The sequence below is a fragment of the Epinephelus lanceolatus genome, chromosome 20 (assembly GCF_041903045.1).
Source record: "Epinephelus lanceolatus isolate andai-2023 chromosome 20, ASM4190304v1, whole genome shotgun sequence".
Lineage (NCBI taxonomy): Eukaryota > Metazoa > Chordata > Actinopteri > Perciformes > Serranidae > Epinephelus > Epinephelus lanceolatus.
The window spans coordinates 6,618,469-6,645,159 of NC_135753.1; the positions used below are offsets into that span (position 1 = coordinate 6,618,469).

Below are 26,691 nucleotides of genomic sequence, written 5' to 3' on the forward strand. Positions count from 1 at the left end.
ATTACATGGAATTGGATGAATGTAAAGTCACCATCTGTTAAGGACTGGAAATTAACAGTTGAAGATATTAAAGAAATTGAAAGAATCACTTATAAGTTGAGAAAGAGGGAGGATGAATGCATAAGACTCTGGAGTAAATGGGTCGAAGAAACAGATGGATTGGAATAATAAAACCTAAATAAATAAATTATATCTAAAAGAGTACAGAAGGACAAAGAAGGACAAAGAAAAAGTTGTATAAATGTGGCAGGATGAATGAAATAAGTGATGAGTGTGATAACGTGTAATAGCAAAACCTGCAATAAAGTAAGAAAAAGTCTAGTGTAAGTAAAAGTAAACTTTTAATTTTCCAATATTTGATACAGTAGCTAATAATGATTAGAAACCTGCACACCCGACAAACTAGTTTGGATAATACTATTTTTACTACTACTACTATTTTTAGTTAATGTGACTAAATAGACTTTCCTTTCTTTGTGATATCAAACTGAAAATACTAAGTACAGGTTGTTTTTCTTCCTTGTCCCATTGATGGGCACATCTGGGTGTTGCTGTCAAATGTGTGTCAGCATGTTGGACCTGCTTTCATCCACAGACCCTACAATGGCAGAATGATGTCCTTGTCTGATACACAGCTCTCTCTCTCTCTCTGTTGCTGACCCGGAACCAGCAAGCAGGTCTTGCAGTTCTGTTGTTTCATTTGTACTTGCCACTGTGTGACTGATTCACACATCAATTGGTTTGGTGTGCAAACATCAGGGATGTTGCTAACAGCATACAGCTAAAATTATCCATGCAGAACTTGTATTATTGGACTTTGGTTCCTCATTACATGCCTTAATCTGCATATCATGTATTCTGCGAGTGGCTGCATGCATCCTACGACCCCTGTACCTTGAAGATATTGTTTACTGCTACCCACTGGTGAATGCTGGTATATACTAAAGTATTACTAACACCTGAACTAAACATAAAGCCATGAATATGTATTTGCTGAAATGGATTAAAATGCCAAAGGCGTCTTAAAAAAAGGTCTTAACTCCATCAACTAATGAAAGTCCTTAACTGAATCAGCTGCTGCAATGTTCCTGACTTTGCACAAATCATTGAAAGTCAACGGGCAACCCTGTTTCCTATAAATTATGTTTACATACTATTAATTTGGTTTTCCAAATGTAATTTTGAGAAAACATGATTGCTGGGTGGATTAAATTTACTGGCAATGGTTTTTCGACACATCCCCAAATAACCTAATTAACTAAGAAATATATTGTACATTCAAGATCCAAAAGTGAGGGAAATTTTCTGTTTCAATATTTCAAAATCACTTTGAATGTATATCTCCTAACAAATTTACATGTATACATACAGAAATATGAAGACTTAAGGCACCCCCTGGCATAAATAATTGGGGGCTGACTTTATTGTCTATGGTATGCTCCAGCAAGATGGTAATGGTATCTTTTAAAACTAGACAACATGAGGCATCCATTGGTACTGTTGGCACAGCTTGTTGGTAAAAGGGGGCTACATAACACTCCATATTTAGGCTGAATTTTGTGAGGGAACAACTGGCAAGGCCATTTTCAAAGGGGTCCCTTGAACTTTTACCCCAAGATGTCTGATGAAAATAGGTTCTGAGGGTTAGGGTTAGGGTTAGGGAGTCTCCTCTAAACTTGAGAAAACTTGTTACCAGTAAAGATAATTAGGAAGGTTAACTGTAAGATAAGAAACCAACATATATCAGCATGAGTTTCAACAACTCTCCACACTGACATAGTTTTTAATATACTTCAACAGGAGAATCCAGTTCCTGATGATTGGTTATGACTCTTGGTTTTGGTGTGCCACCCCAAGATATTCTGTAGACCCATCTGGCAGCCCATATTAAAAATTTCTGGGGGCATCACTGGAGGCTGCTAGGTCAGCATCCAGACACGTTTATATGTTAATAAAAAAAAAATAGAATTAAAAAAGAAATTTGCTAAATTCAACTTTGAACCAAAAAGAAATCCATAACAATAATTTCCATCAACAACCAGGTAAAATGCCAGGGTGGGAAGGTCTCACTTCTCTCCCCTTTTAAATGAATCACATGAAGTTGTGAACCATGGTGGCCATATTGGCCCCCCTGCTTAGATTGAGTCATCTGCTAACGGCCCTCCATTACAGCTCATATATCACCACCGTTGACTGGCAGGCTGATTGAATTACAGTGAGGGAGGGGGTGGGGGGGGGGTGTCACAGCAGCCAGAGCAGGCTGCACCAGTAGAACCAGTGACAGCAGAGACGCTTCATACTGGAGAGAAGTCAGTCCTGCTCTCATTGTAATGAGCCCAGAGTGTTTATATATCAAGTCATTTTTTGTTATCAGTCATACTCATAATTTTACATTATTTTATTTTATTTTACATTGTAATGAATTCATTATTGTAACTATTTCAATTAAAAAAAATAGGGTTGTATAACTATTTTATCTTAGATCTTAAAAATACAAATCTATTTTTATCAAATTATTTTACCTATTTAGAATGCTTCAGTGTCAGTGTTGGACAGTCTGGGATGGTGTGTGAGTTTACGCTGGTTAAATGTATTCCTTTGTCTTTATACAACGACAGTTGCTTGGAGCATCATAAAATGTTTGCCTTATTCCTCCGCCAAAGGGTGCCAAGAGCCACTGACCAGGCACGGACGTTTGCCCTGGGGTGTGCACTCAGTGCACTGTTGCACATTTAGCTAATTTAGAGATTACATGCTGATTTTTTTTCTCCATCGAGCAATCAATTGGTTGATGAGAAGGAAGAATTTCAGATTTTCTTTCGGTGATTACAGCCCGAGAACTTTGGCAGGAAGTATCCTGAAACAAAGGGGAAAGTAGCAAGATAGGATTTGGGGCTTGCTGCCAAATATCACTCACATCATCCCCAAAAAGACAAAAAATTACTATGCATCAAAAAATATTATTTTTCATCACTTCATGGTGATTATTACTGCTTCACTTGTATACAGAATTATACAATTTAGAAGCTTCAATTTGAGCCCAAGTTGACCTTTCTATCTTGAAAATAACAGCCTAAATTCTTCACTCTACCTAAAATCAGAGAAAAACCGAATTTTCAGTCACTACAGCCTTCCAGGCAGTCTATCTACCAGCAATGTGAACCATGAAATGTTGAATACCCCAAAGTTTTATGTTAGAATTGTACAGTATGGGTCCCCAGCACTTAGAAACTGTCAGATGCTGACTTGCGTATGAAGGTAAATTAGCATAATTACCTTAATGGAAAATATTTCAACTGCTTGGCTGATTTGGACAATATTGCAGAGATTTGGGGGTTTACTGAGGATGCTAAATCCATTCCTGACATTTTCAGAAATATCTACATCAGAGTCTCATGTCTTTATCTAACTCGTCAGATGTTTGGTTACCACAGTGTTGATTTATTGATGATTTTATTTGGCTAAAAAGATATAAAATGTTGCAGCTCTGATGCTGTGAAAATGGCTGCTGGTGTGGTGATGGCAGCCATTAACATGTCATTACACCAGCAATATCAGTAACACAGGGGCGGGCCGAGTGTGTGTGTGTGTGTGTGTGTGTGTGTGTGTGTGTGTGTGGTTGGGGAGGGAAGGGTGATGGACTTTGTCTCCATGGGAATCCTGACTCGGTGGGTGGGGAAGAGAGCATCAATCAGACAGTGTTGTGTGTGTGTGTGTGTCAGTAGGGGTGTGTCTATTCACCGACCATCACTCTGGTTTTAATAAAGCCAGGGCACAGAGGGGTGATGTGTCAGGGGCAGAACGTGTGTGTGTGTGTGTGTGTGTGTGTGTGTGAGAGTGTCCTTACATGCACTATCATGGTATTTTCTTGTGTGTGCATGACCACACACTCATTTAACATCACCATCCTTGGTATGTGTGTGTGTGTGTGTGTGTGTGTAAAGAGGTGACTTATGTGTCCCTGTCCTCCTAAAGATCCAACTGACCGCAGGACGGCCCTTGGTTCAAGGACACACACCTACTGACATTTGTATCTGTGTGTGTGTGTGAGTGTGTGTGTGTGTGTCGTCCACAGAACCATAGACAAACAGATGGGAAATGAAAGAAGGAGCAGGTGGAATATTTACAAGTGTTTTGAAAGAAAACTGTGTTGTTATTTATTTCTTGTCATGTGCCAACTTTCCCTCAGACAGCCTATATTTCCCAGAATGCTCTTCTCACAGTCAATAGTCAAAGAGCGATATGCTTTTGTTATTATCATTTAAGGTGACAATACACATATCTTTAGAGTTACGGAGCTTTTAAATGGAGGCGTGTCAGAGTCGTAAGATTCATAAAATGAAATTAGTCTTAAAGGTCCAGTGTATAAGATTTAGGCCAATTTAGTGACATCATGCGGTGAGAATTGCAGATTGCAACCAGCTGAAACTTTTCCTGGTTAGACTTCCTTCAGTGTTCATTGTTCAGAAGCTTTTTACCAGGAGCCAATTATCCTCTTAAAAACAATTGAGCCAGGTGATTTAAAGCACTAAAAACATTTCTATATTATATTACAATTCTGCCAATGTATCCCCTGAAATCCTACACACTGGACCTTAAACAGTGATTTTCTGAAGTTAGTTTTGAGGTAGATAATAAGAGCTGTAAATGTACTTTTTAAATCAGTGACCCCCAACAGAGGCAGGAGTACGGAGCCCAGTATGTGTTACAGGAAAACATTTTTCATTTGCATGCTTAATAAACTTACTCTCTTCAAATGAGTGGATAATTGGTGCTCGTGGACAACTAAATCAAACCCTCCAATTACTTCATTTAGTCCCTCAGATGAACAGCTTCGTCCATTTGTCTGTTTTGTCTCCACAGTCTCACTGCAGGTCTCCTAACTTTACTAGATTTATCTCATTAACATCACATGTTCTGTGGACATTAAGGTAATAACTTCAAGAAATCTGCAGTATCATCAGTGTTTTTATGGAAAAGCAGAACTCAAGCCTTAATTATGTTGAAGGGAAATTAGAAATAACATAAAGTTGTGTTTTAAAAATAGAAATCTGTGTATCTATGTATAATAATAATATGACCACCACTATTTCTAAGTAAGTTCTCTCTTCCCTCTTTAGCTCTCTTTTCTCATTTCTTACATAAATATATTTCTGTCACTTTCCAGGAGAACAACTGAGTGCAACACTATGAAGGTTCTCCAAAAGAGACTGTTGAAAAGTCCATAATTAAACAATAATGTGTCTTTCCCTTCTCCCCTGCTGGCCAGTTTTTCACTCTGTACAAACCTTCTGGTTTCCAAACACGTTTTACAAACTAGTTCTGTTGGAGCACACCCGGACCTTTCTTGCAAGAGAATGATGGTGGTTTTGGTTAATATTAAAAGAGTAAACACTGATTTAAAACATAAATTAGGACACATTTACTGTTTCAGTACCCCTTTTTACAAAGAAATCCCACAATACTGCTGTAAGGAAGATACGCCATTAAGCCAGCACTGCTTTTTTAATACAACACATTCTCATTCCCAACTTGTGAAATACTGATGGAAAGTCAGTGGCCCTACATGAATCTCTGACACTTGTTTTATACCAGGCACCAAGGAAGTGCACTCGGCTTTGAAGCTTATTTTCATAATTGCCGCACGGTGTAAATACATCCGTCATGTGATGCCATGTTGCCCATAGACTTATATTGGAAAAGAGACGTCTGTGAATCAGTGGATTAATTTTTTGAGCATCACAACCCTCGCAAAGTGACTCATTCCACTATCAGAATTTAATCTGTTCTGTCTGATAACATTTGGAAAGTCTCAAAAGCTACATGATTAAATTACTTTATCCTCATTCAAGCTAGGAGAGCAGGAAGTAGCCAGCTCGGCCGGCATTAGTCTCTAGTGAAGCGGGAAACTTGGTGCCTCAGAGGTCGCTACTGCACTGACTCTGGCTCTGACATTACAAGAGCAAGATGGCAGCAGCCGTATCCAGGATATTTTAGCTTCAAGTCTGTACAGACGGTACAGACAGTGGAGACGCATCACTATCTTTATATGCAGCCTATGGTGTAGGCAGTGCCAATCATCTGGGTAATTTTATATGCTGCAGCGGAACATTTTTGGCTTTATGCACCAAGAAGCAACTTTCATGGGAATGAAAGGGGTCTCACCACCAATACTGTGTCCAGTTATTTTTATACTGAACTAAAGAACTAACTTTTTTGAGTTAGCCTCTTATTGCGACTAGCTGCTTTTTAAATTCCTCAGTGGTGGGTCACACACACAACACGTAACAATGCCTCACTATGTCATGCATTTTATGCAGAACAGTGTGGAGGAATAATGCCTGAAGATGCTGCATGTAAGGGGCTAATATTCAACCAAAACCGCCATTATTTTTGGACTCTCAACCAAGTGTTTTAACCAACCACATATGGCACGTAGCATGCGAACTCTTGCCTTTTGGACACCATTGCCAGTTAACTCAATCTAGTCAGCAATTATGTTTTCCTGCCATATGTGAATGTATTCTGCAGGCGACAGGGTTTCCCATAAAGCTGCTTAAAATATGTGGATGAAAAGTTGCGATGTCTACCCACATGAAGAAGAAGCAGACGTGCTGAGCGAAGACAGAATGTGAAGTAAATCATCAGCAGATGTTTTAAGAGCTAACTGTTTTAATGGGGAATTTGTCCTTTAAGTAAAGCCATTTTTCCCTCTGAGGGATTTGGCAGCAGGTCGTCAGGGTCGCATTATGTAGCTCTGCAGACACGGCGTCCACACCCTCTGAGGGCACCTTCATCAAGACACTTCAATTTAGCGGGGGGCCACGTTGGAGGTGACACCGCTTCATTACACTGCACACTAACCCCCAAGCCGATCCTAGGGGTCAATTATTGATCCGATTGGTTCATTGTGATCGTTTATCTTATAAACGATCACAGCATCCCTCCCTCCATGCCTCCCTGCTCCTCAGCATTGTGATTGATCGCTGCCTGATCGCTAACCAAACCAAACTACAGCGATTTTCCATCAGTCAGTCAATTACTGCAGTGGACAGGTCATGCTTGCTGAAACAAAATGATGGGCTACGGCTCGCAGAGTGGGCGTCAAAGGAAACAGACACCCAGAGTTGCAGCTTCTGAGTCTTTTTTTTCTGGCTTGAATTGATGATTTGATGGTTCATTTATGTGCTGAGCGAGTTTCGGAAGCCTTGAGCTTTTCAAACCTGTAATTTGGAAAATGCATGGGTGTCACTGAGAAAACTGCTCTACTCTTTTTTCTTCAAAAACACTGAGTAAAGTCATCTTATTCATCAAGTGGATCATCAAACGATTCACTTCTCCCACTTTAGACCTGTTGCCTTTTATGTGTGTGTGTGTGTGTGTGTGTGTGTGAGAACGTGTGTGAGAACTGTACAGAAACGTTTTTGAGAGATATTTAGCTCTCCTCAGTTATAAGTTATATTTTACTTGCATCTGGTGGGTTTGACAATGATGACTTTGGGTCTGTTTCTGGTTAAATAAAAATGATCTTACTCTTTTAAAAAGGGTCTATCTCTGTAGAGATCCTCTCCATAATGTTGTCAAACAATACTGAGCCAAGACAAACACTTTTACTGGACGTAAACTGACATTGCAAAATGTCCCAAGTGGTTACCTTGTAGCTACGTTTGTCTCGCAAAGTCTCGCAAAATACTAGAGGAATTCCAAAAGTTGTTGTTGTCATAACATGTCACTTAGACACAAAAACATGGGAAAATACATTGAAAATTAGCAAAGTTGTCCTTTAAATAAAAGCAAGAGTAGTAAGTAGTAAGAAATCACATCAGCAAAGTGTCCTTACTATACAAATTAAACATGTTATATATAATATTCATAATATTGGATGATTAATACACAGGATTAATTGACACATGAATGTGTGTGCAACATTTTAATATTATCTGGACAAAACATCATGTTTTTGGAAGAATGTTTTAAACCAGGTAATTCACAAGTAGAAGAGAGTAGAAGCAAAAGTATATATAATTATATAAATATTTTGTTGTGATTTATATTGACGTGGACAGAAAAAGTGCAAGTTCCTCAAAATTGCACTGAACTACAGTATTTGGGTAACTGTACTTAGTCACTTTCCACCACTGTGGACAAGAAACAAACACCCTCATCACAGCGCAGATTTATTTTTAACCGCCCAGACTTATTAAGTTTATTAATGATATATGATGCTGCAGTTTGAAGTTTGTTTTTTCTCAGACTGACAGCACAATGAGACAAAGTTCTGCAGACTTTCTCCTTACTTTGCAAATGTGTCTGAATTTACTTCTGCTCAGCTGCACAAACTGACTTCAAACTGCACATTTGCACAGTATGTACCTCAGCTGCAGAGACAGGCTTCTATTAGTCTTTATTTTTAATTCCACAGCCATAATCCCATCAGTACAACACAGTCATGTCGTCCTCACCACTTTCTCTTGTCATTCACTGATTAATTCCACTCACTTCTACTTTGCATTTCTTTTCCCTCACAGATGTTTCACATTATAAGCCTTCCAGTAGCTGAAATTGCATAATCACTGCCGCTTGGAAGTGTTGATTGTGATGCAGCATGACACCAAATAAAACTAAGGTAAGCTAGAATGTGTTTGAATTAGACCCAAGTCATAGTCATGTGTCATATATTAATCTGCAACATTTTACACTCAAATAAACTACTCTGATGTTTACTTTCTTTGTCATTTTAGTTTTTATTTATTTTAAATTTTTCTTTTGACTTTTCTCCTGACTCGTACCATGGTGTATTAATAATATGGAGCTAGGGTCAAGGGGGTGAGATTTGGAGAAAGTACTCAGAATTTTCAACATTAAAGTTTTAAATTCACAAAAAAACCTAATTCTTTTTTTTTTATCTATATATTGTATACTTCTTATTTTACGGGATGAAAAAAAACACAAATTTAAGTGGGAAAAAAATCCTAACTCTGCCAGTACAAAGTTGAAATTTTGCAAAAAAAAACCAAACAAAAACAAAACAGAAATCCTCGGAGATTCCTATCTATATATTCAAGATTGGAATATAATTCACGCTGTCTTTCCTTTTTTTTAAAATAGAAATATGGGACTCGATCTCAGAAAATATCCAGGTTTTTTCTTGGAATATAACCCCAACTCCATACTTTTACCTACAATAGACCAATTATGCTGTCATAGAAAGATGAAATTGGCATACTGAAACTAAAAGGAAAAAACATCAGGATCAATGAGTAAGAACAGTATTTTGGACTTTATTTGAGCCCCTGCTGTCAAATATCGATATTTATGTAAGAATTTGAAGCATTTAAGTGCAACACACACCGCCGGCGCGGCGCTGTGGTCGTCAAGGGCCGCCCCCCAACACACACTAGCAGCGGCGCGCAGCGGCACCGTCAACATGTATTTCCCACCCCAGCCCTCTAGGTGGCTGTACCTACACTAGTTGCCAACGGTTGCCAACTGCTAGTAACAGAAGAAGAAGAGGAAAAACTTTGAGGCAACAACAACTTGAATTTCACAGGTGAGTTTCTTATCAAAGTCGTCTTATTAAAAATTTGAAACAACCGGAGTTGATCCTACGAGACGAGACGTACATAAAAGGCTTTTCTCGCAGCGCCGCCATGAGCGCCGGCCGTGCTGGAAATAGAGCAGTGGGCTGAAGCAGAGCGGCGCGGCGCGTCGGCCGGCGCCAGTGTGGGTTGGTTCATAGAATATAATGGAGACGGGCGTTTTGACGCGCGGCGTACGGCGGCGGTGTGTGTTGCACTTAAACAATTTAAAGATGTAGGATTCTGTGATATGACGGTATTTACTGTGCAAAAGTAGAAATGTGTCCATCAGCAGAGATTTGCCAACATTATTTGTACTGTGGGAGCAATCCATGGCGGGCTATGAAGCAATTCTGGGCTGGATTCTCACATGATCTCACAATCTCTCGAATCCAGCTGCCTCACGAGGTAATGTGATTTGGACAGCCATGGAGGAGGAGAGTGAAGTTGTAAATACAGAAATCTATAACACTTGAAATATTGTTGTCAAGCTTCCATTTTTATAGAATTTTAGTTTTACTGTTTTGGGTATTTTTTTGTTGTCTAATGTGAGGCTGTTAATGTTGTTTTTTTTATTTGCATGGAAGTTCCAATAAAAGAAAATAATCAAATGTGATAAAATGTGGTTAAACTTTGTCTTGATTGAATTTACAGAAGAATTACTGTATTAGGATTTATGCAGTTACTGTGCTATAAAATTACAAATACTGTGATAGAAGATTTTAACCATAATGCTAACCCCTACAAGGATACAACACTATGAGTAAACATTTGTCTTTTCATGCCACTGCACTGCTACAGCAACATTAATTGAAAAAACATTTTGTTGTAAGGTAGATGAAATAAGGTGAGAACGGACTTAATTGAAGCATTACAGTGGAAAAATGTTGCTGCTTTGCTCCACATAAGGTTCTAGCAGATAATCTGTGCAGCTAACTTACCAGCAAATAGAAATAATAATTTGATTTTCTGTTCTGATTACCAGAAGAAATGACTTTTGCAGGCAATAATGTGAATGTGGTAGTTTTCATTGCAGTAATTTAAATAGTAACAAACCTGGTGACTAAATCTGGAGGCTGATATTTCACATTTATGGCATGTTCTCAGTCTGGGCTTCATATCATCTTGATTAGTTGATCATATTTACTCATAAAGATGTATTTTCATCTTTAATCACAGCAGGAAACATACTTAACACTGGTTTTCTATGACATTGTGACATTTGTGCATTACAGAGCACACCCTACAAACAGGCCTCATTAAAGTGAATGAGGCGCTCGCACCCTTTGATGCAGGTCTTTAGTTGGAGGTGTGTGCAGTTCTAAGCTGTGGGTGCAGTATGTTATTCAGAACGAGCAGTTTTATGAATGTTGTGTGTGTGTTTGACTCACGCCATGACGATGACACTGAAGTCGAGCCAGTTCCAGGGGTCCCTCAGGAAAGTGAAGGGCCCCACACAGAAACCCCTGGCCAAGATCTTTATGAGAGACTCGAACGTGTAGATACCTGTGAAGGTGTACCTGAGGGATGGAGGACAGCAGAAGGGAAATGAGAAAGGGAGGATATTAAGAGAGAGAAGAGTAAAGAGAAAATGGGTGATGATAGATAAGAAGGAGAGGAAGGAAGGAAGGAAGGAAGAGAAATGAGAAATAAGAGAATAGGAAGTGAAGGAGGAAGATGTGAGAAGGGAAGAGAGGAGAAAGAGAAGTAAAAGAGAAAAGAAGGGAGGAGAGATGGGCGAAATGAGAGAGGAGATGAAAGGAAAGAGCAGAGAGAGAGAAAGAAGGAAAAGAAGAGTGGAAGAAAGAGGAAGGTTGAATATTCATAAAATGAGCAGAGCCTCAACTCTCCGTCAAACATCCTTCACTTATTTATTTTGTCCCCAGAAACAAGTTTGACCCGACAGGGCGTCAGCTCAACCGTACAAAGACAGACAGACAGCAGAGAGAGAGGCAGTCACGTCAGCAGCAGCAGCTGGAAGCCACAGCTGAAATACCTCAAAGGGTCAGGTCATCCAGAGTAACCTGCCTGGTGTCAATGTATTCAAATACCTTACAATTTAACTCCTCAAGTTTTAAATATCAGTCTGCAAGATAAACCTAATTTTCTTTGGGAACTTATTACAACAAAAGAGTCCTTTTGTGCCAAAAACAAGACAGCTGGAAATTAACTACATTTACATTCAGGGTGCTTTCACATCTGACCTGTTTGGTTCAGTTAAAACTAATTTAGGTCTGTTTGCCCATTTGGACTGCTGTGAAAGCTGTCAAACAACCAAACAGAGACCACTTGAAAAGGTGAGTCTTGTTCTGCGTCCTAACAGACTCTGGAGCCGTTTGTAGGATTAAATAGTAGCACATAGGTGATTTTAGCATTTCAAAAGCTCAGCCACTAATAAATCCATCTGTGGATCATGAAATCTGTTCAGGAAGCGTTTCGTAATTGATCTGCAGGGGGCCATGTATATGATCTATTTATGCAAATCATATAGTGACCATGGTGACACGTATGCACATCAGTGCAGGTATTTTTCCTGATTAATAGGTCAAAAGCTTTTAAAAGTATTGTGTTTGTATCCAATTCAGTGAGACTGTTAACCCTCTGAGACTCGCTGGACCGTCGGTGATCCCGGCCAACAATCCCGTCTTCAAGAGGCTCTAGCTACCGGGCTGGGTTTCAAAGTAGACATCCCCTGACCACTCACCTCAAGATATCTGAATAAAAATGGATAGCATGGGTAACCATGAGACTTCCCTTTACATAGATCTCCAGTTTATGCTAGTCCAATGCTGGTTTGGGCAAAAAACATGCAGGTAAAAAAATAAGGAGAGACTGGCTGCACTGCACTGAAATGTACTGGACTGGACTATATTGTACTGTGCTGTACTGTGTTGCACTGTACTGTACTGCACTTAATTGTACTGCACTGCACTGTGACAGAAAGATGTATATCTTTCTGTACTGTAAGTGAGATTTTTAATTGATACTGTCTGAAACATGATTGTCTCATTAAGTAACTGACAGACCAGCAGACATACAATACAGTACAGCTGTAAACCCAACAAGTAGCAACTTTTAGTGGTTTCTGTTTAGTCAGAGTCAGACCGCCAATTTTCTTTCATCAAAATCTAATTTGAAGCATTGACAAAATGGTATTAAATCAAAAATAAACTTTGCATTTGACTTTGATTGCCACAGTTTGTACAGAATGATCAGCCAAATGTTTTCCTCCACCCTCTGGATGCCGTTACATCATCAGACACACAGTGTGCTGGCATTTGCTGGCAGCGCTACATTCAGCAGCAGTTAGACACTCTGTGGGAAACCCCTTAACTCCCACAGAGACAGACAGACATACCGACAGTCAGACGCACAGAATTTTCCAGGTGTACTTACTCCAGGTATTTGGCCCAGTATGCCGGCTCGGACATGGCCATGAAGCAACAGTTGGTCAGGATGGTGCACATGATGAACAAACTGAATAATGTGAGCAGGTTAAGGAAAAGGAGGTTTTACATCAAAACCCATGATAGAACAGAAAAACAGATCTTTGTGACCTGATCAATAAAAGCAAGAGTCACACAGGTGTCAGTTCAAGTTGCATTGCATGTATAAATGGTATTAACAAGAAAATCACAGAAAAATACTGTGAAACTTGATGCAACAGGTGCAGCAGCGTCTCACAACACTTTATTGACATAATTAATAAATCCATGACTTGATCCCATCCAACAATATTTTTGAAATGAAATAGAAACACTGACAATATTTCCATTACTTCTCATTATCATTTGAAAAAGTCCTCCAACCTTTACATCCCTTGTTATTACCCTCGAACACATCTAACTGGAGTGTTTCCTGAAATAGTGTCCCTACTGCTTTCATAGTTAACCGAAAGAGGAGCTTGTATGTGGCAGTTTAACTGCTGTAGTTTTATACATGTTGTGAAATGGTTGCAGTTGCACCAAAACTAAGTGGGTAGGTTTAGAAAAAAGATCATGGCTTAGAATATGTTCATTTGTTGCAATGCGATATGATATGATACAATATGACGCGATGCGATGCCATACGATACGATACAATACGATATACTTTATTGTGCCCATAGGGAAATTTGTCTTGGACTCAGGAGCTGTAGTATTGCTACGAATGCTAAGTATTGCTGCCTTACCATAATAGTCCACAAGAAATTAAGCATACACCATAAACACATAAAAACACATACCACACATAACAGTATTGCCCATCAGCCTTTCATTGTAACTGCACATAACACCAGTATAAAACAGAGCACCACAAGCAAAGCAACACAGTCCCTAAAGTATCAACCAACATTATTTGAAATCTTAATCGAGGTAGGCACAAATTAATTTTTAACATGATTCAGTCTAAATTTGGGAATCTAGTATCGTCTGCCCGAGGGTAAAAGTGCATACTAAGCTTGGAGAATATGGGAAGAGTCAGGTTACTAAGGTAACAAGACATACCAAACATGAGTGACATTCCACACATATATCATGTGAAATATGTGTGGAAAAAGGTAAAATACTATAACTCAAAGTTGACTCCTGGTTCACAGGGGACATGAACAGCGGTCTCCTGGGTGGAAGGCATGTGTTTGTTTGACCCATCTATCCACCCCAACCTCTTAATACTACTTTTCATACTACATAACCTGACATCCTTCTTTGCTCTCATCATAATTACTACAGCCACTCTAGCTAACAATGAGCTAAATATGAGTCTCAATCAGGCCCAAAGGAACACAGCTCAGCTTTGCTTCCAGTTGTTCCCAGTAGCCCCTTGTGGTGTTGCAGCAACAAAACCCCTGCTGCCAAAAAGCATTTTCCCCATAGGCCATTATTACAAAAGTGACGTCTGTAAATCTGTTGACAGGACACCTTGAACTGCAAACAAACATTTATGACTCTTTCATGTATGAATTTTTGTTCCATGGTAGTTTTATCTTTGTAAAACTTTCCTGGAGCCAAGAAAAAGCTATTTAAAAATCTGTGATGTCATCATAATGTAAAATCTATGAACCAAGCAGAGCTCATGGACGGAGCTAGCAGCAGAAACACTACTGCACATGTTCAGTGGGCCGCATACCGCAGAAGTAAACCTAAAAGCTAGAAAACTTTTGTGGTGTATGCCCCAGACAAGCAACTACAATCAAATGAATAGTTGCCATCTTGGTCCAGTATCTCGTTATTATACAACTGTGGTAAGCTGCTTGTACAAACAACCTATGTAGTCCTGTTTTGGAGGAGGACAGTTTTTATCTTGATAAAGACTAATATATGGGAAAAAACTGGCCCCTCTGGGAAAGTCAAGGAGTTTCCTGTTGCTGTGTTACTGGGTCTATAGTAGGAAAGATGGAGGACATTCTATGTCTGTCCTGTCTTGACTTGGAATCACAGGCAAAGAAAAAAAAGGGAGTGGCCCCTGAAATCTGATTGGCCACCCCAGGTGCCACCCCATTACCCTACACTATGATCAGCTATCTGCTTTGTCGGAGGCGGGGCCTTACGAGAAGTTTTGCAAAATTTCAGCATATCCCCATACAACGATTCGTACAAGTCAGCGCCCCTTTAGTCTGAGTGGGCGGAAGTTCTCTGCATAGATCAGCCTCTCATTGGGCGGAACAAGCCACCCGCTGAAGTCCCGCCCTACCACCTCCGGTTGTGTAGCAGTTTTCAACCATTTTCAACACATCCTTTACTAACTTTTGCGGTGTTTGATCTTGCGGGGATGTAGCCATTTTTCTACCATGGTTCGCGTCCTGTAGCCGATATTTTTGTGGGCGTGTTACACCAAAACCAGTTTCCCCCCCTGGCAATATTTTTGCAAGCGCACCATTGCTGTGGCACCAACCAGAACGACTGTGATTGGTTGAAAGAAATACAAGCAGCCGGGGCGTTTTTTTCTCCAATCTTAAAGTGAGAGTCGGCCCAGCCAGACCTTTCTTTTCTTGAGAAAGGTCTGGTGAGCGAGACTAGCGCCCTTTAGATGAAATTATGTCCTTAACATAAAATGATGTAATTAAAGTATGGAAGCATTATATTATATTTGTGTGATGCCACTCTGTCGTGCTGTGATTGATAGGTCTGTCCTTTTTTAAATACAAATACAGAAATGTCGGAAACTGTAATGTTAACAATTAAATTAGACGTGTGGTAAAAGCCAGGCAAAATTAAGGCATTTAGATGTGTCCAAGTCATGCCACCCCTGCATAAGTCAGTGCCCCCACTGTGACAAAGTGCTTTATATGATATAAATAAATAGTCTAGAGGAATCAGATGTTTGACCTCCTCTTCCCTGAAATGTGTGAAATGGTTTTTACAGCTTGTTGGGAAGCAGGTGGGTGGAGTTTAGCAGAGGGGACAATAAGTGCCAGAAAGAGAATTAGACAGTCAATTTAGTGTACTTTTCTGTGATTTATGGCTCTTAGTCACTGTGCATAAGAGCACCAAGTCAAATGTAAAATGGAAAAATGTCCTCGGTGTGATGTTGCCGATCGAGAAACTGAAGCTTTTATGACTTGTTCCCTCATTGTGAGTCTCTCTGGAGAGTGTCAGCTAAACGCCTGAAATGTAAATGTAGAAACGTCTCTTTTCTGCCGTGTGTGTGTGTGTGTGTGTGTGTGTGTGTGTGTGTGTGTGTGTGTGTGCCGACTACATGCCGAAGTGATTTTACATGTTCTTTTTTTTTTTAAATACCTTTCACTGATTTCCCATTAGGGCTAAATAAAGACGAAGTGAACTGAAAGGCTGTGCCAAGTTAGCATGTGTGTTTCTGCGCTCCCCTCCGATGCCTGCCACATTCAATACAGCAAATTAATATGCCATTAACAGCCCCAAAGGAAGGAGGGGGCCCACTCCTGTCTAATCATCATATAATGGGGAGCAGTAACTTTTCCAAACTGTCAGAAGGCAGCGATACATGTTAAATATCACCTTCACCTGCCATGTTTCAGCACGCTACACGCGCTGAGGTGGGAGCAACCTCGCTCAGCTGTCAATCACAGCTATAAATGAATCATAATTATTGTAATTTGGCAGAAGGAACATACTCCCCGAGTGAAAGCGGCCCAAACTCCAGCTGAAAGTTGTTTGAGCTGCAGGGTAATTGTTGATTGAGTGCCGGCTGTAATGATGTTGCTGGAGCGCGGTGGCAGGCGGTGAGATAACACGGTTACCGATTGACAAACAACGCAAATGTCCCCCTGCCGCTGCCACCGCAGAGCCATGAGCTAATTATGCCGTAATGATAGCCCTGCTGTTGTGGACCTCCCAGGCCACCGTACCGGTAATGTTGTTACACCTCCCACATCCACCACGGGATCTATTTTCTCTCTCAAAGCTTTTTTTGCTTCTTCCCTCTTTCCATATTTGTGTGTCTCCATCCTTCTTCTTCTTCTCTTCTTTCTCACCTCCATCACTCACTCTTTTTTCCTAAGCTCACTCAAGACTGCAGTTAAATACTTTTATCATCCAAAATCAAACCTCCTAATTTCTCTCAAGCCACCAGTCTAGTTGCGCCACAGCTTTTACTTTGAAAGAACAGCAGGAAGTAAATGTATCTGGATCAGCAGCACAAACACAGAGAACAAGGAACCAGGCAGGGGCGTAGCCCTCATTTCCGAAGTGAGGGGGACAAATTGTTCAGAGGTCTATTGAGTGATTTATCATCCTGCAAAATGTGATGTGCAAAATTAGTCAAATATTTTTAAGCCTTCTCCCTGTGCTACCTATTGCAATACACATTTTAGAGTATAAATAAGAGTATATAAGTACCCTACACAACCCTTCTTCAAAAAATTAGACTATCCCTTAAAGAATTATCTGCGACAAAGATGCCTGCAAGATACACAACAAGAAAGCTGAGGTTGCCACGGGTTACCATAGACTAATTATGCATCTCAAATCTGCATTGAGGCTCTCAGGAAGTGATCCGGTGATTACACTAACAAGATACAAACTACTGTTTATTCACACAAAAGTATGTTGAACAATAGCACACATATTGGGTAAGAAGTGCATAGTATGAGATGGATGCAGCCTTTGACTTGCACAAAAAGACTTACAAACTGCATTGGCTTAAAAAACAATACAACACTAATATGGTGCAAAGACTGTGGTAGCCAGGTGCCAACACAATTTCATACAATGCTATTTAAAGCGACCAGGTGTTCCCTCAAACACAGCAGCTCAGCTCCACCTCAGCAACACAAAGTCAGAGAATTACTGACAACATCAATTCAACAGCAGAGAAGCAACACGAGGAGACACAGCTAGTGGCTGTAGTGCAGTCTGATGGATGAACGTGGTCCCTGAGCAATGCCTCATGGGACACAAAGTCAAATGTGTGTCCTCCAGAACAAAGGCCCAATGGGAAATGTAGTCAAACAGTGTTTTCTGTCAAAAACGACACTTGGTGTTAATACTGATCAACTGACAGAGAAAACACACAACACAGTTTGTTTTCTGGAAGTGTTTGTATGTGTGTGAGTGAATGAGTGTGTGTGTCCATCTCACACCATGGCTAGTCATTGTGGCGTCAGTGTGGTCAGGCATGAATCCAGAACACACTTGTTCACACAAACGTTTATAAAAACACTCACACACATACTAAAACTCCACTTCACCATCACAAGTTGTACTCTAATGCAGCCCCCTACACACAGACACACACTTGTTCTAATTTTTGTTTTGTCTCTTATTATAACACACACACACTCAAACACACACACACACACACACACACACGTAGCACATCAGCAGCGCCACACCTCCACTCCGACCTCTTCACCCACTTATCCCCCTGACAACAATAGCGTGTCCGCCGGCTCGACATCTCTCAACACCAGCAGCCGCCTCCCGTTGTAAAAATAGATGAGTGTGAGGTGAGGGGAGGGACGGAGGAAGAGAGGGAGGGAGGGGTGGCGAGGGCGGAGTAGGGGGCTGTTGAGTTTTGGGGGTGAGGTTGTATCTGTCATGTTGGCTTGGTGTCTGGAGCCCAAGGAGGACACTGGCATGGGATAGGGCAGGACCAAAGCCCTACAGCTGGAGCCTATTCCTTAACATCTGGAATCTTACATCACTCTGAGGCCTTAAAACATGATGATCTTCTGATATAACATGTTTTCTTTATGGTGAAAAGTCATTTTAAGATCATATTGGGTGCAAGGTTCAATTATCTGTGCTAAAAAAATAGAAAAAAGTTTGGACTCAGCCCAGACCATCATCCAAAAGCACTTCATTCATTCATTTAAAGTGTGCTGAGGCCTTAATATTTTATATTTTAATAGTTTATTATCCCATTATACCTTGATTTATTATCAGAAACAACTATCTGCAGCTACAGCACAATTTTTCTCTTTCTGTTCTCTGATGTAAGTTTTATAAGATTGTGTTTGCCAATAATTTATTTTCAGATACCTTAACTATAAGCAGGGTAGGTTAAAGACATAGACTGTATAAAATAATGGACATAGCCTCCGTGACCTCTGTGGCTTTCATTTTGAGGCCTTGAGTTTGAGTTTGGCTGTTGCCATCTTGGTTTTTCAGAGCCAGAAGTGACCATTTTTGGACAAGACAGTAGAGCTGTGGAGGAGCAAGGGGGTGAAAAAACACTTTGCAAACAAGCTGTAACTAAAGTTGCCCAGCCCTTAAATATGCATAATTTGGTCCAGTGGTCCAGTGTGATGGATTTAGGAGGATATATTGGCAGAAATGGAATATAATTTATTAAGTCTGTTTTTTCTAGTGTATAATCACCCGAAAAAGAATCATCATGTTGTCGTTGCCTTAGAATGAGTTGTTTATATCTTAATAGGGGGCAGGTCTTTGTCATTGGAGATCACCATGCTGGACCGCTATGTTTTCTACAGTAGCCCAGAACGGACAAATCAAACACTGGCTTAAGATACGGGTTATTTACATTCATGCGTCGGCCATTGTAGTTAGAGGCCCCTCAGCGCTGAGCAGTATTAAGGAAAACACCAGCTTTCATTTTCCCAGGGCATCGTACCTGGTGGCAGACAGAACCGTATAACGAAAGTGAGGCTTATAGGGGACCAATCTAAATGCAGACAGTGTCATTATTCTATAGCAATTACATTTTGCAATCAACATTTGCTTCATAATAATAAGTTTAAGTAAAAACAACTTTCATCCAGAGTAAAGCCACTCTGAGTCCAAACCACAAGTTTCAGTTATCTAATCAAAATTTGTCAGGTGAAATATTTTTGGTAAAAAAGGTGTGTCCAATCTCAAAACAATACTTAAAAAATATTATATATTCCACCAATTTTGAGGGTTTTTTCAAATTAATATTATTACTATGAATCAATGACATCATATACCCCTGAAAGGTAATTTGCAGCAAATAGCAGACCCCAAGATCCAGACAATTACTGTAACAATCTGTGTGTGAATAATCACCTGTGTGTGTGTGTGTGTGTGTGTGTGTGTGAGAGAGAGAGAGAGAGAGAGAGAGAGAGAGAGCAGAGACCACCTTGATGGGAAATATTTACTGGTCATGTTTATAGCTTGCCAGACAGCTCAAGATGATATCTGGCTCAGAAATACAACCCACAGAATGAGCCATCTGATTCACACACACACGCACACACACAAATACACAGAGTCAGTTGACATGATTGGTAAATACACACTCATTCTCTCATATGTGTGCCTGGGCAGCATCCAGCTGTAGGTCCCGGTGTAAACTCATCTCAGAGATGATTCAGGATACAAAGACATTCCTGACAATTTAATGCAGCCACATGGTGATTATACAGTAGTGCAATGTCACTAAGTAGGTATTGTATTTTACTTGAGTATGACCATTTTATGAAACTTTATACTTCTACTCCCCTACATCTCAGTGGGAAATATACTTTTTACTGCACTACATTTGTCTGACAGCTTTAGTTACTTTTCAGACAGTGTCTCCTTCCTGTCCAGTGAAAACCATGTATCTCCAGATGTGTTGATGTTGAATGTTTGTGATAAACTTAAGGCTAAATTGTTCCTTTATGTGCTGTGAAAATTCTCCTACTTCCTATGCCAAATAAACTCTTTAGAAAACCCTCTCAGATTTCTGAAAACAAGCTTCAGCCTTGTCAAGCACATTGTTTAATGGGGATTATCAATAAAGGAAGAAAATATGTTAATTTTGCATTATTTTTTTCCACACAACCTTAGAAATCTTTTTCATCTTTTGCTGCTTACCTTGTGTAGTGATGAAAAATTAACTACCTTAATACTTACCTATTACCTACCTTACAACCCATTATTAGTCAGTATATTAATTAACTTTACCATTAAAGCAAAGATTCAGTGAGTACTATTAATGCAAATGGAGACAATCAGAGTTAATTTAATGCACTTATATGTAATTGGTTGATTTACATTAATAAACCATTAATAACTGTGTAAAACTGCACAAAATGCATTAAAAAATTCTGTAATTACCAGAGCAGATATATATATCAGTCAATATAAATCAAACTAATTAAATCCATTATATTTCTTTGCTGTTTTAAGATTTGGCTGTTTTGTGAATAAGAGTATAATAAAGCTTTGCTTTGCAGTGAAACCATGTTAGCATCACTCAACATTGTATAAGCTTAACAGCTAGCGTAAAGCAATTCGCTCAGCATTTTATAAGCTAAACAGTTAGTGCAAAGCCTTTAACTCAACATAGGATAAGTTAAACAGTTAGCATAAAGCATATCACTCAACATTATATAAGCAAAACAGTTAGTGTAAAGCCTTTAATATAATTGAATATAAGCTAAACAGGTAATGTAAAGCCTTTAACTCAACATACAGTAGTAGGGTATAAGCTAAAGGGGTAAAGCTTTTCACCTAAGATGGTATACATTAAACAGTTAGCACAAAGCCTGTCCCTCAACACCAAATAACCTACACAATTAGGATAACATTTATCACTCAACATAGTAAAAGCTAAGAAGTTAGCGTAAAGCCTATCAATCATGACTGTGTATGCTAACCTGTCAGCACAGAGCCCCTAAACCCCTAAACTGTTTACATAAGAACATGCCGAGTATCAATACAACTTTAAACCCTATCACTGTCAAGCCACATCCATATACACACAGACATGTAAAGGGTGATTGTGTATAATCTCACACACACACACACACACACACACACACACACACACACACACACACAGAGCTACTACCTTGCTGAACAACTAATACTTGTAAAATTAAAAATTATAATTAAAAGGTAGGTTATTATGTTTATTTCCCTAACTAAATTTTCAAAAGGGACACTCCAGTGATTTAATGTTGCACCGGGACGTTAAGACCCAAATAATAATAATAATAACAATAATAATAATAAAATATGGCCTCTACTAGCAATTATTTTCATTTACATCTTTATTTTCTTGATTAATGGATTAAGCCGGTAAATCATTAAAATTGTGAAGAATGCACTTAAAAAATATTAATCCAAATTGCTCCTTTCATTAAACCAGCAGTCCAAAATCCCAAAGATATTCAGCCTACCCTCAGATATGATTAAAAAAAGATTCAAATTCTCATCTACCCTGTGAGAAACCAAAACCAACAACTGTTGGGGTTTTTTGCAAGAAAAAAAAAAAAGAATGATTAACTGATTATCAATATAGTTCATTTTAATTTTTATGTAGATCAACTAATTGATGAATAAATGAACTGGTAAAGCTCTAAAAGAAAGATATCCTGACATTTACTCCTTAGTTTGGGTCAAATGACACAATTTACAATGAAAACAATGTTCAGAGAAACTTTAGTCAGAAAATCAACCTTAAACAATAAAAGTTAAAGGGCCATGTCCCCCCATCCTCATCTGTGCTAACTATTATTATGAAACTGATTTTTATGTGCACAGCAGTGGTGGAAGTAGTGCTCGGATCCTTTACTTATCCACCTTATTTTTCACGGAAACACGGAGGCAAAACAGAACGCTGCCAGCTTCCGTTTTTTTGTGCGACACTTCCGGTCCAGCACTCTTACCACTGTGTAAATGGGAATCCCCTTGTTGTTTACCTTGCTGAGTTTAGCTATATATATGTATATATCACATTTACACGTCACTATATCACCGTTTAGACTAATCTGATGTTTGTAAAGTCTATAAACACAATGACTGAACAAACATTAGTATTTTCTCTGTGTGTAATTAATAACATGGTTATCGTAGATTAGCTGGGCTAACCGTTAGCTGTTAGCCATTAGCCGTGTCTGTAATAACTCACTAAACTCACAAAGTGGCCCGTGAAAAAAATATTTTCTCCAGCGGATGTCTTAGTTACAACATGATTGAGCTAATTGGAGTAGTTTCATGTTGTATCCGACAACGGGAGGCTTTTAACGGATGACGATCCTGATGTTAGCTTTGCTGCTAGTGTTAACGTTAGCTGTCCCTGTCAGCTGCAGCCACGGATGCTTTCTAGACATCGTGATTTCCCAAAACTGAATAAATACCACACATAGCAACACAAAACTGCTTTGCTAGCTCAATCATGTTGTAACGGCTGGATGGTTGATGCGTACATGCTGATTCAAGTGCTATCAGAGCCGATCCGCGCATCACTATGGCTTAACGATCAACTCAGTCAATTAAAACAACCCGTCCTGTGTTAGGAGTGTATGTCGCTGACAGAAAGAAAGAAAGAAAAGGGAAAAAAAGATAGAAAAGCAGCGTACACCTCACATATTATTTCTCACAGTTGCGCACACGTGTGGCTGGCATGCAGAAGCACCGTCTGTGTGTCTGTGTGTCGAGGGTGCGAGCCGCAGCTTCAGCTGCTCACGTAAAGAGGCTGTGTAGCCCGGTGTGTTTTTTCGCTGATTCAGTTCTGCAGGTTCTCTGCTGGTACACTGGAGACGGGGATCAAGCAGTTTGTCTCACTCGGGATAGATTGTGCTTTTTTGGTTCATAGTTTATGATTGACGTGCGATTTATTCGCATTTAGAGGGAATAAATTTCCGTTATAACGGAAACGTGGGCACAGTTATCTAACGTTATACAAAATACACAGACTAACTAACTAACTAACTAACTAACTGATTGACTAACATAAACAACTGAAAATTGAAAAAAAATTAGCTTGCACCGTTATCTCCGGTAAGGGAAAGCGTGAGGGAAAGCGGCTGACCGGAAGTCACGCACAAAAAAACGTAAAAGTACAGAAGTATCATCAGCAAAATGTAACTAAATTTTCAAAAGTAAAAGAAGTCATTGTGCAAAATGTCTCCTTTTACAGTGTTGTATTATTATAGATAATTAAATTACTCTGTTTTTATCAACAATGAATACATGTAAGAGCATTTTAATGTTGGAGTTCATCAATGTGTAGCCAGTTTTAGATACTTTGTATATCACTGGTTAGATTAGCAGTATAGTGCTGCATCATGTTTTTTTATGTATAACTAACTATAGGTATCAAACAAAAGTAGTGCAATAGAAAGTATGATATTTCCCTCTGAGATGTAATAAAGTACAAGTATGAAGAGGCAGAAAATTGGCATACTCAAGTAAAGTGCAAGTAACATAACATTTAAATGTAGTAAAAAACAACATAAACTGCTGCAAAGACTGAGGCAGTGAAGCTGTGACGAGGCCTCAGCTGCCTGCAGTGATGAACCACCCAGGCTGCGTCTATTTGTTTATATGATCACCCACATTGCCGTCAGGGTGGCCCGGCTGCTCACACACTGCGTCCTTCAACACACACTGAAGCCCTGCAGGCTGCTCTGCATCTGACCTCTGACCTCCCTGCAGTCATTCCCCCACAGTCAGCAACAGATCATAACACTGTCAAGACGTGACGTGGAGTACATACAGTAGCGGCAGCAGTGTAAGGATATGAGTGGACCAGGATCTTGATGGCGATTCTGCGGATGGGGTGGAAAGGGCTGAAGATGTAGAGAGCTGATGTGGCACTGAAACGGAAGATGGCCTTCCCTTTGTTCAGGACTATGAAGGTCTGCAAGAGAGGCAGAAAAATACATTCAGTATGGAGATGAATCCAACGCCTGATTTTTTATTTTCTCAAGCAACGCTGCCATTTCACAGTAGCAGAATGAAATTGACCACATTTACGCTGACAGAGAAAGCAGAGATGTTTGGGCTAATTAGGACACAGGCTTTAGGGAAAATAACATTAATTACCACTTCTGTCCAATATCCACAGTGTTGATTTATTGTATTTTATTTAACCTTTAGAACAGGTCCCATTGAAATTAAAAAATTCTTTTTCAAGGGAGTCCTGGCCAAGATAGGTAGCAGCAGAAGATAATAAAAACAATTCATTGTTAACAGAAACCAAATAGAAGAATAGACAATACTACAATTTATAATACCCAAAGGAACAAAGTGCAGTCAAGCCACGCCTCCAAATTATCAGTTTAAGCATCAACACCCTAACAATTCTGTCTCCATGTCTCTCAAAATGAATTTCAAAGGATTCAAACTAAAAACCTGAAACATGTAATACTTAAATGTGGAATTTTCAGCCACAAAAATAGACTATAAAGTAACTGATGCACCATGACGTCTCCCACTGGCTTGTGAACTACCATTTTTAACAGACCCTCAGGAACGCTGCTTTACCTTGCAGCCAGTTTTAGCCAGTGATTGCTTGCAGTACTGCAGCAAAAAAGAGATATCTGTAAAACTGTTGACAGGACACCTTGAACTGCAAACAAGCTCAATTATGAATCGTTCTATTCTAAAATTTTGATCCATTATGGTTTTATATTTGTAAAACTTTGCTCAAGCTGTGAAAAGGAACCCGGAAGCTAGAAAACTTTTTGGCATATGCACCAAGTGAGCAACTTCATTGGAATGAATCTGCGCCACTTTGGGGTCCGATATCTAGGTATTATTAAAATCTATGGTTTTGAAGCCTCAAGTTTGGCATTTGATTTTTGGAGCCAGAAGTGGCCATATTTGGAGGATGGGGTGGAGCTAACCTTAATGCTAACTGCTACCTTGGTTATCACGGTGCATTTACAGCTATGTTTTAGGGGTGTCCCCGACTAAGAATTTTCATAGTCGAATCTGATTTGACAGATTTTTCCTTTAGCCGTCGAATCATGTTGTTTTCCCCCTCATTGATTAATGAGCTCATTTGCGTCAGTTTCCGCTCCAGAGAAAAGAGCTAAAACCCAAATAAACAAATTTAATTCTTCATTTGGCATAATAAGATAATAATAATAAAGGTTAAAGGCTTATCATTTTATCTTTATCTTTATTCCTTTCACTTCATCAAGGTATGATGCTCTAGATGAGCGCTGCAGCCTCATCCATGTCTTTAACAGGAGTTGTTTCTGACTCCTCAGAACTTGCCATTTCATTCACAAATAAACATCCAAAAACATCATCAAAAGGTTTAGAAACAGTTTTCCTTCTTTCTGACTTCAAGTTACTTCATTAATCAACTCTCAATTGTTTGGCCATGTCGGAAAAAAAGTATCCAAACAAATAATCAGAGTCTATCAAGAAAACAATCAGCGGTGAAATTCATTTCAAAACACTTCAGGTAAACGAATAATCCTTCAAAAAAGTTTGATTTGAGAGCACATACCTCCTCCTAAGTGTTTGTTTATGCGCTCAGTCCCGGCGTCACGCGGACTGTCCCGCCCGCTCAGTCAAAACATAGTATTTTCATTTTTTTTAAATTATTATTTATTTATTTTTTCATTTTTTTATTGTTTTTACACAGTTTACATTACGTCATCAGTGCATCATCCCGCTGCAAGGAGAAAAAAACAAACAAACGAGGAACAACAGATTTTCAAGCGTAAGCTAGCAGCTATATTTTCATTCAGGATGGACATTCGCAAATGGCTGAAAAAGCCAGAAACTACACCGTCGGCATCCCTGCAGCCTGGCGGCAGCAGCAGGAGCACCAGAGAAGCTGAGGAGCACCTGCCGAGGCCAAGTATGTCGGAGCAGCGGGAACTTCAGCCGAGCAGCGAGGAGAGTGAACCGCCCGCGCCGCCGCCCATAGCCTCTGAGCCGGGTTCACCGGGAGCGGAGAGCCCGTCATCGCACTTGCAGCAGTAGTGTGGTTTACCAGAGGA

General features: G+C 39.6%; 1 protein-coding gene across 1 annotated transcript in view; it reads right to left on the reverse strand.

Annotated features, from left to right (window-relative positions):
- The window catches only part of LOC117265098 (sodium channel protein type 5 subunit alpha-like), a 370,250-nt gene that overhangs the window by 246,626 nt on the left and 96,933 nt on the right, over positions 1 to 26,691 (reverse strand). The window contains exons 4-6 of the mRNA XM_033639488.2: positions 24,472 to 24,590; positions 12,975 to 13,064; positions 10,970 to 11,098 (exon numbers count right to left, since the gene is read on the reverse strand). Of these exons, the coding sequence (XP_033495379.1) occupies positions 10,970 to 11,098; positions 12,975 to 13,064; positions 24,472 to 24,590 (338 nt within the window). The remainder of the gene's footprint in view (positions 1 to 10,969; positions 11,099 to 12,974; positions 13,065 to 24,471; positions 24,591 to 26,691) is intronic.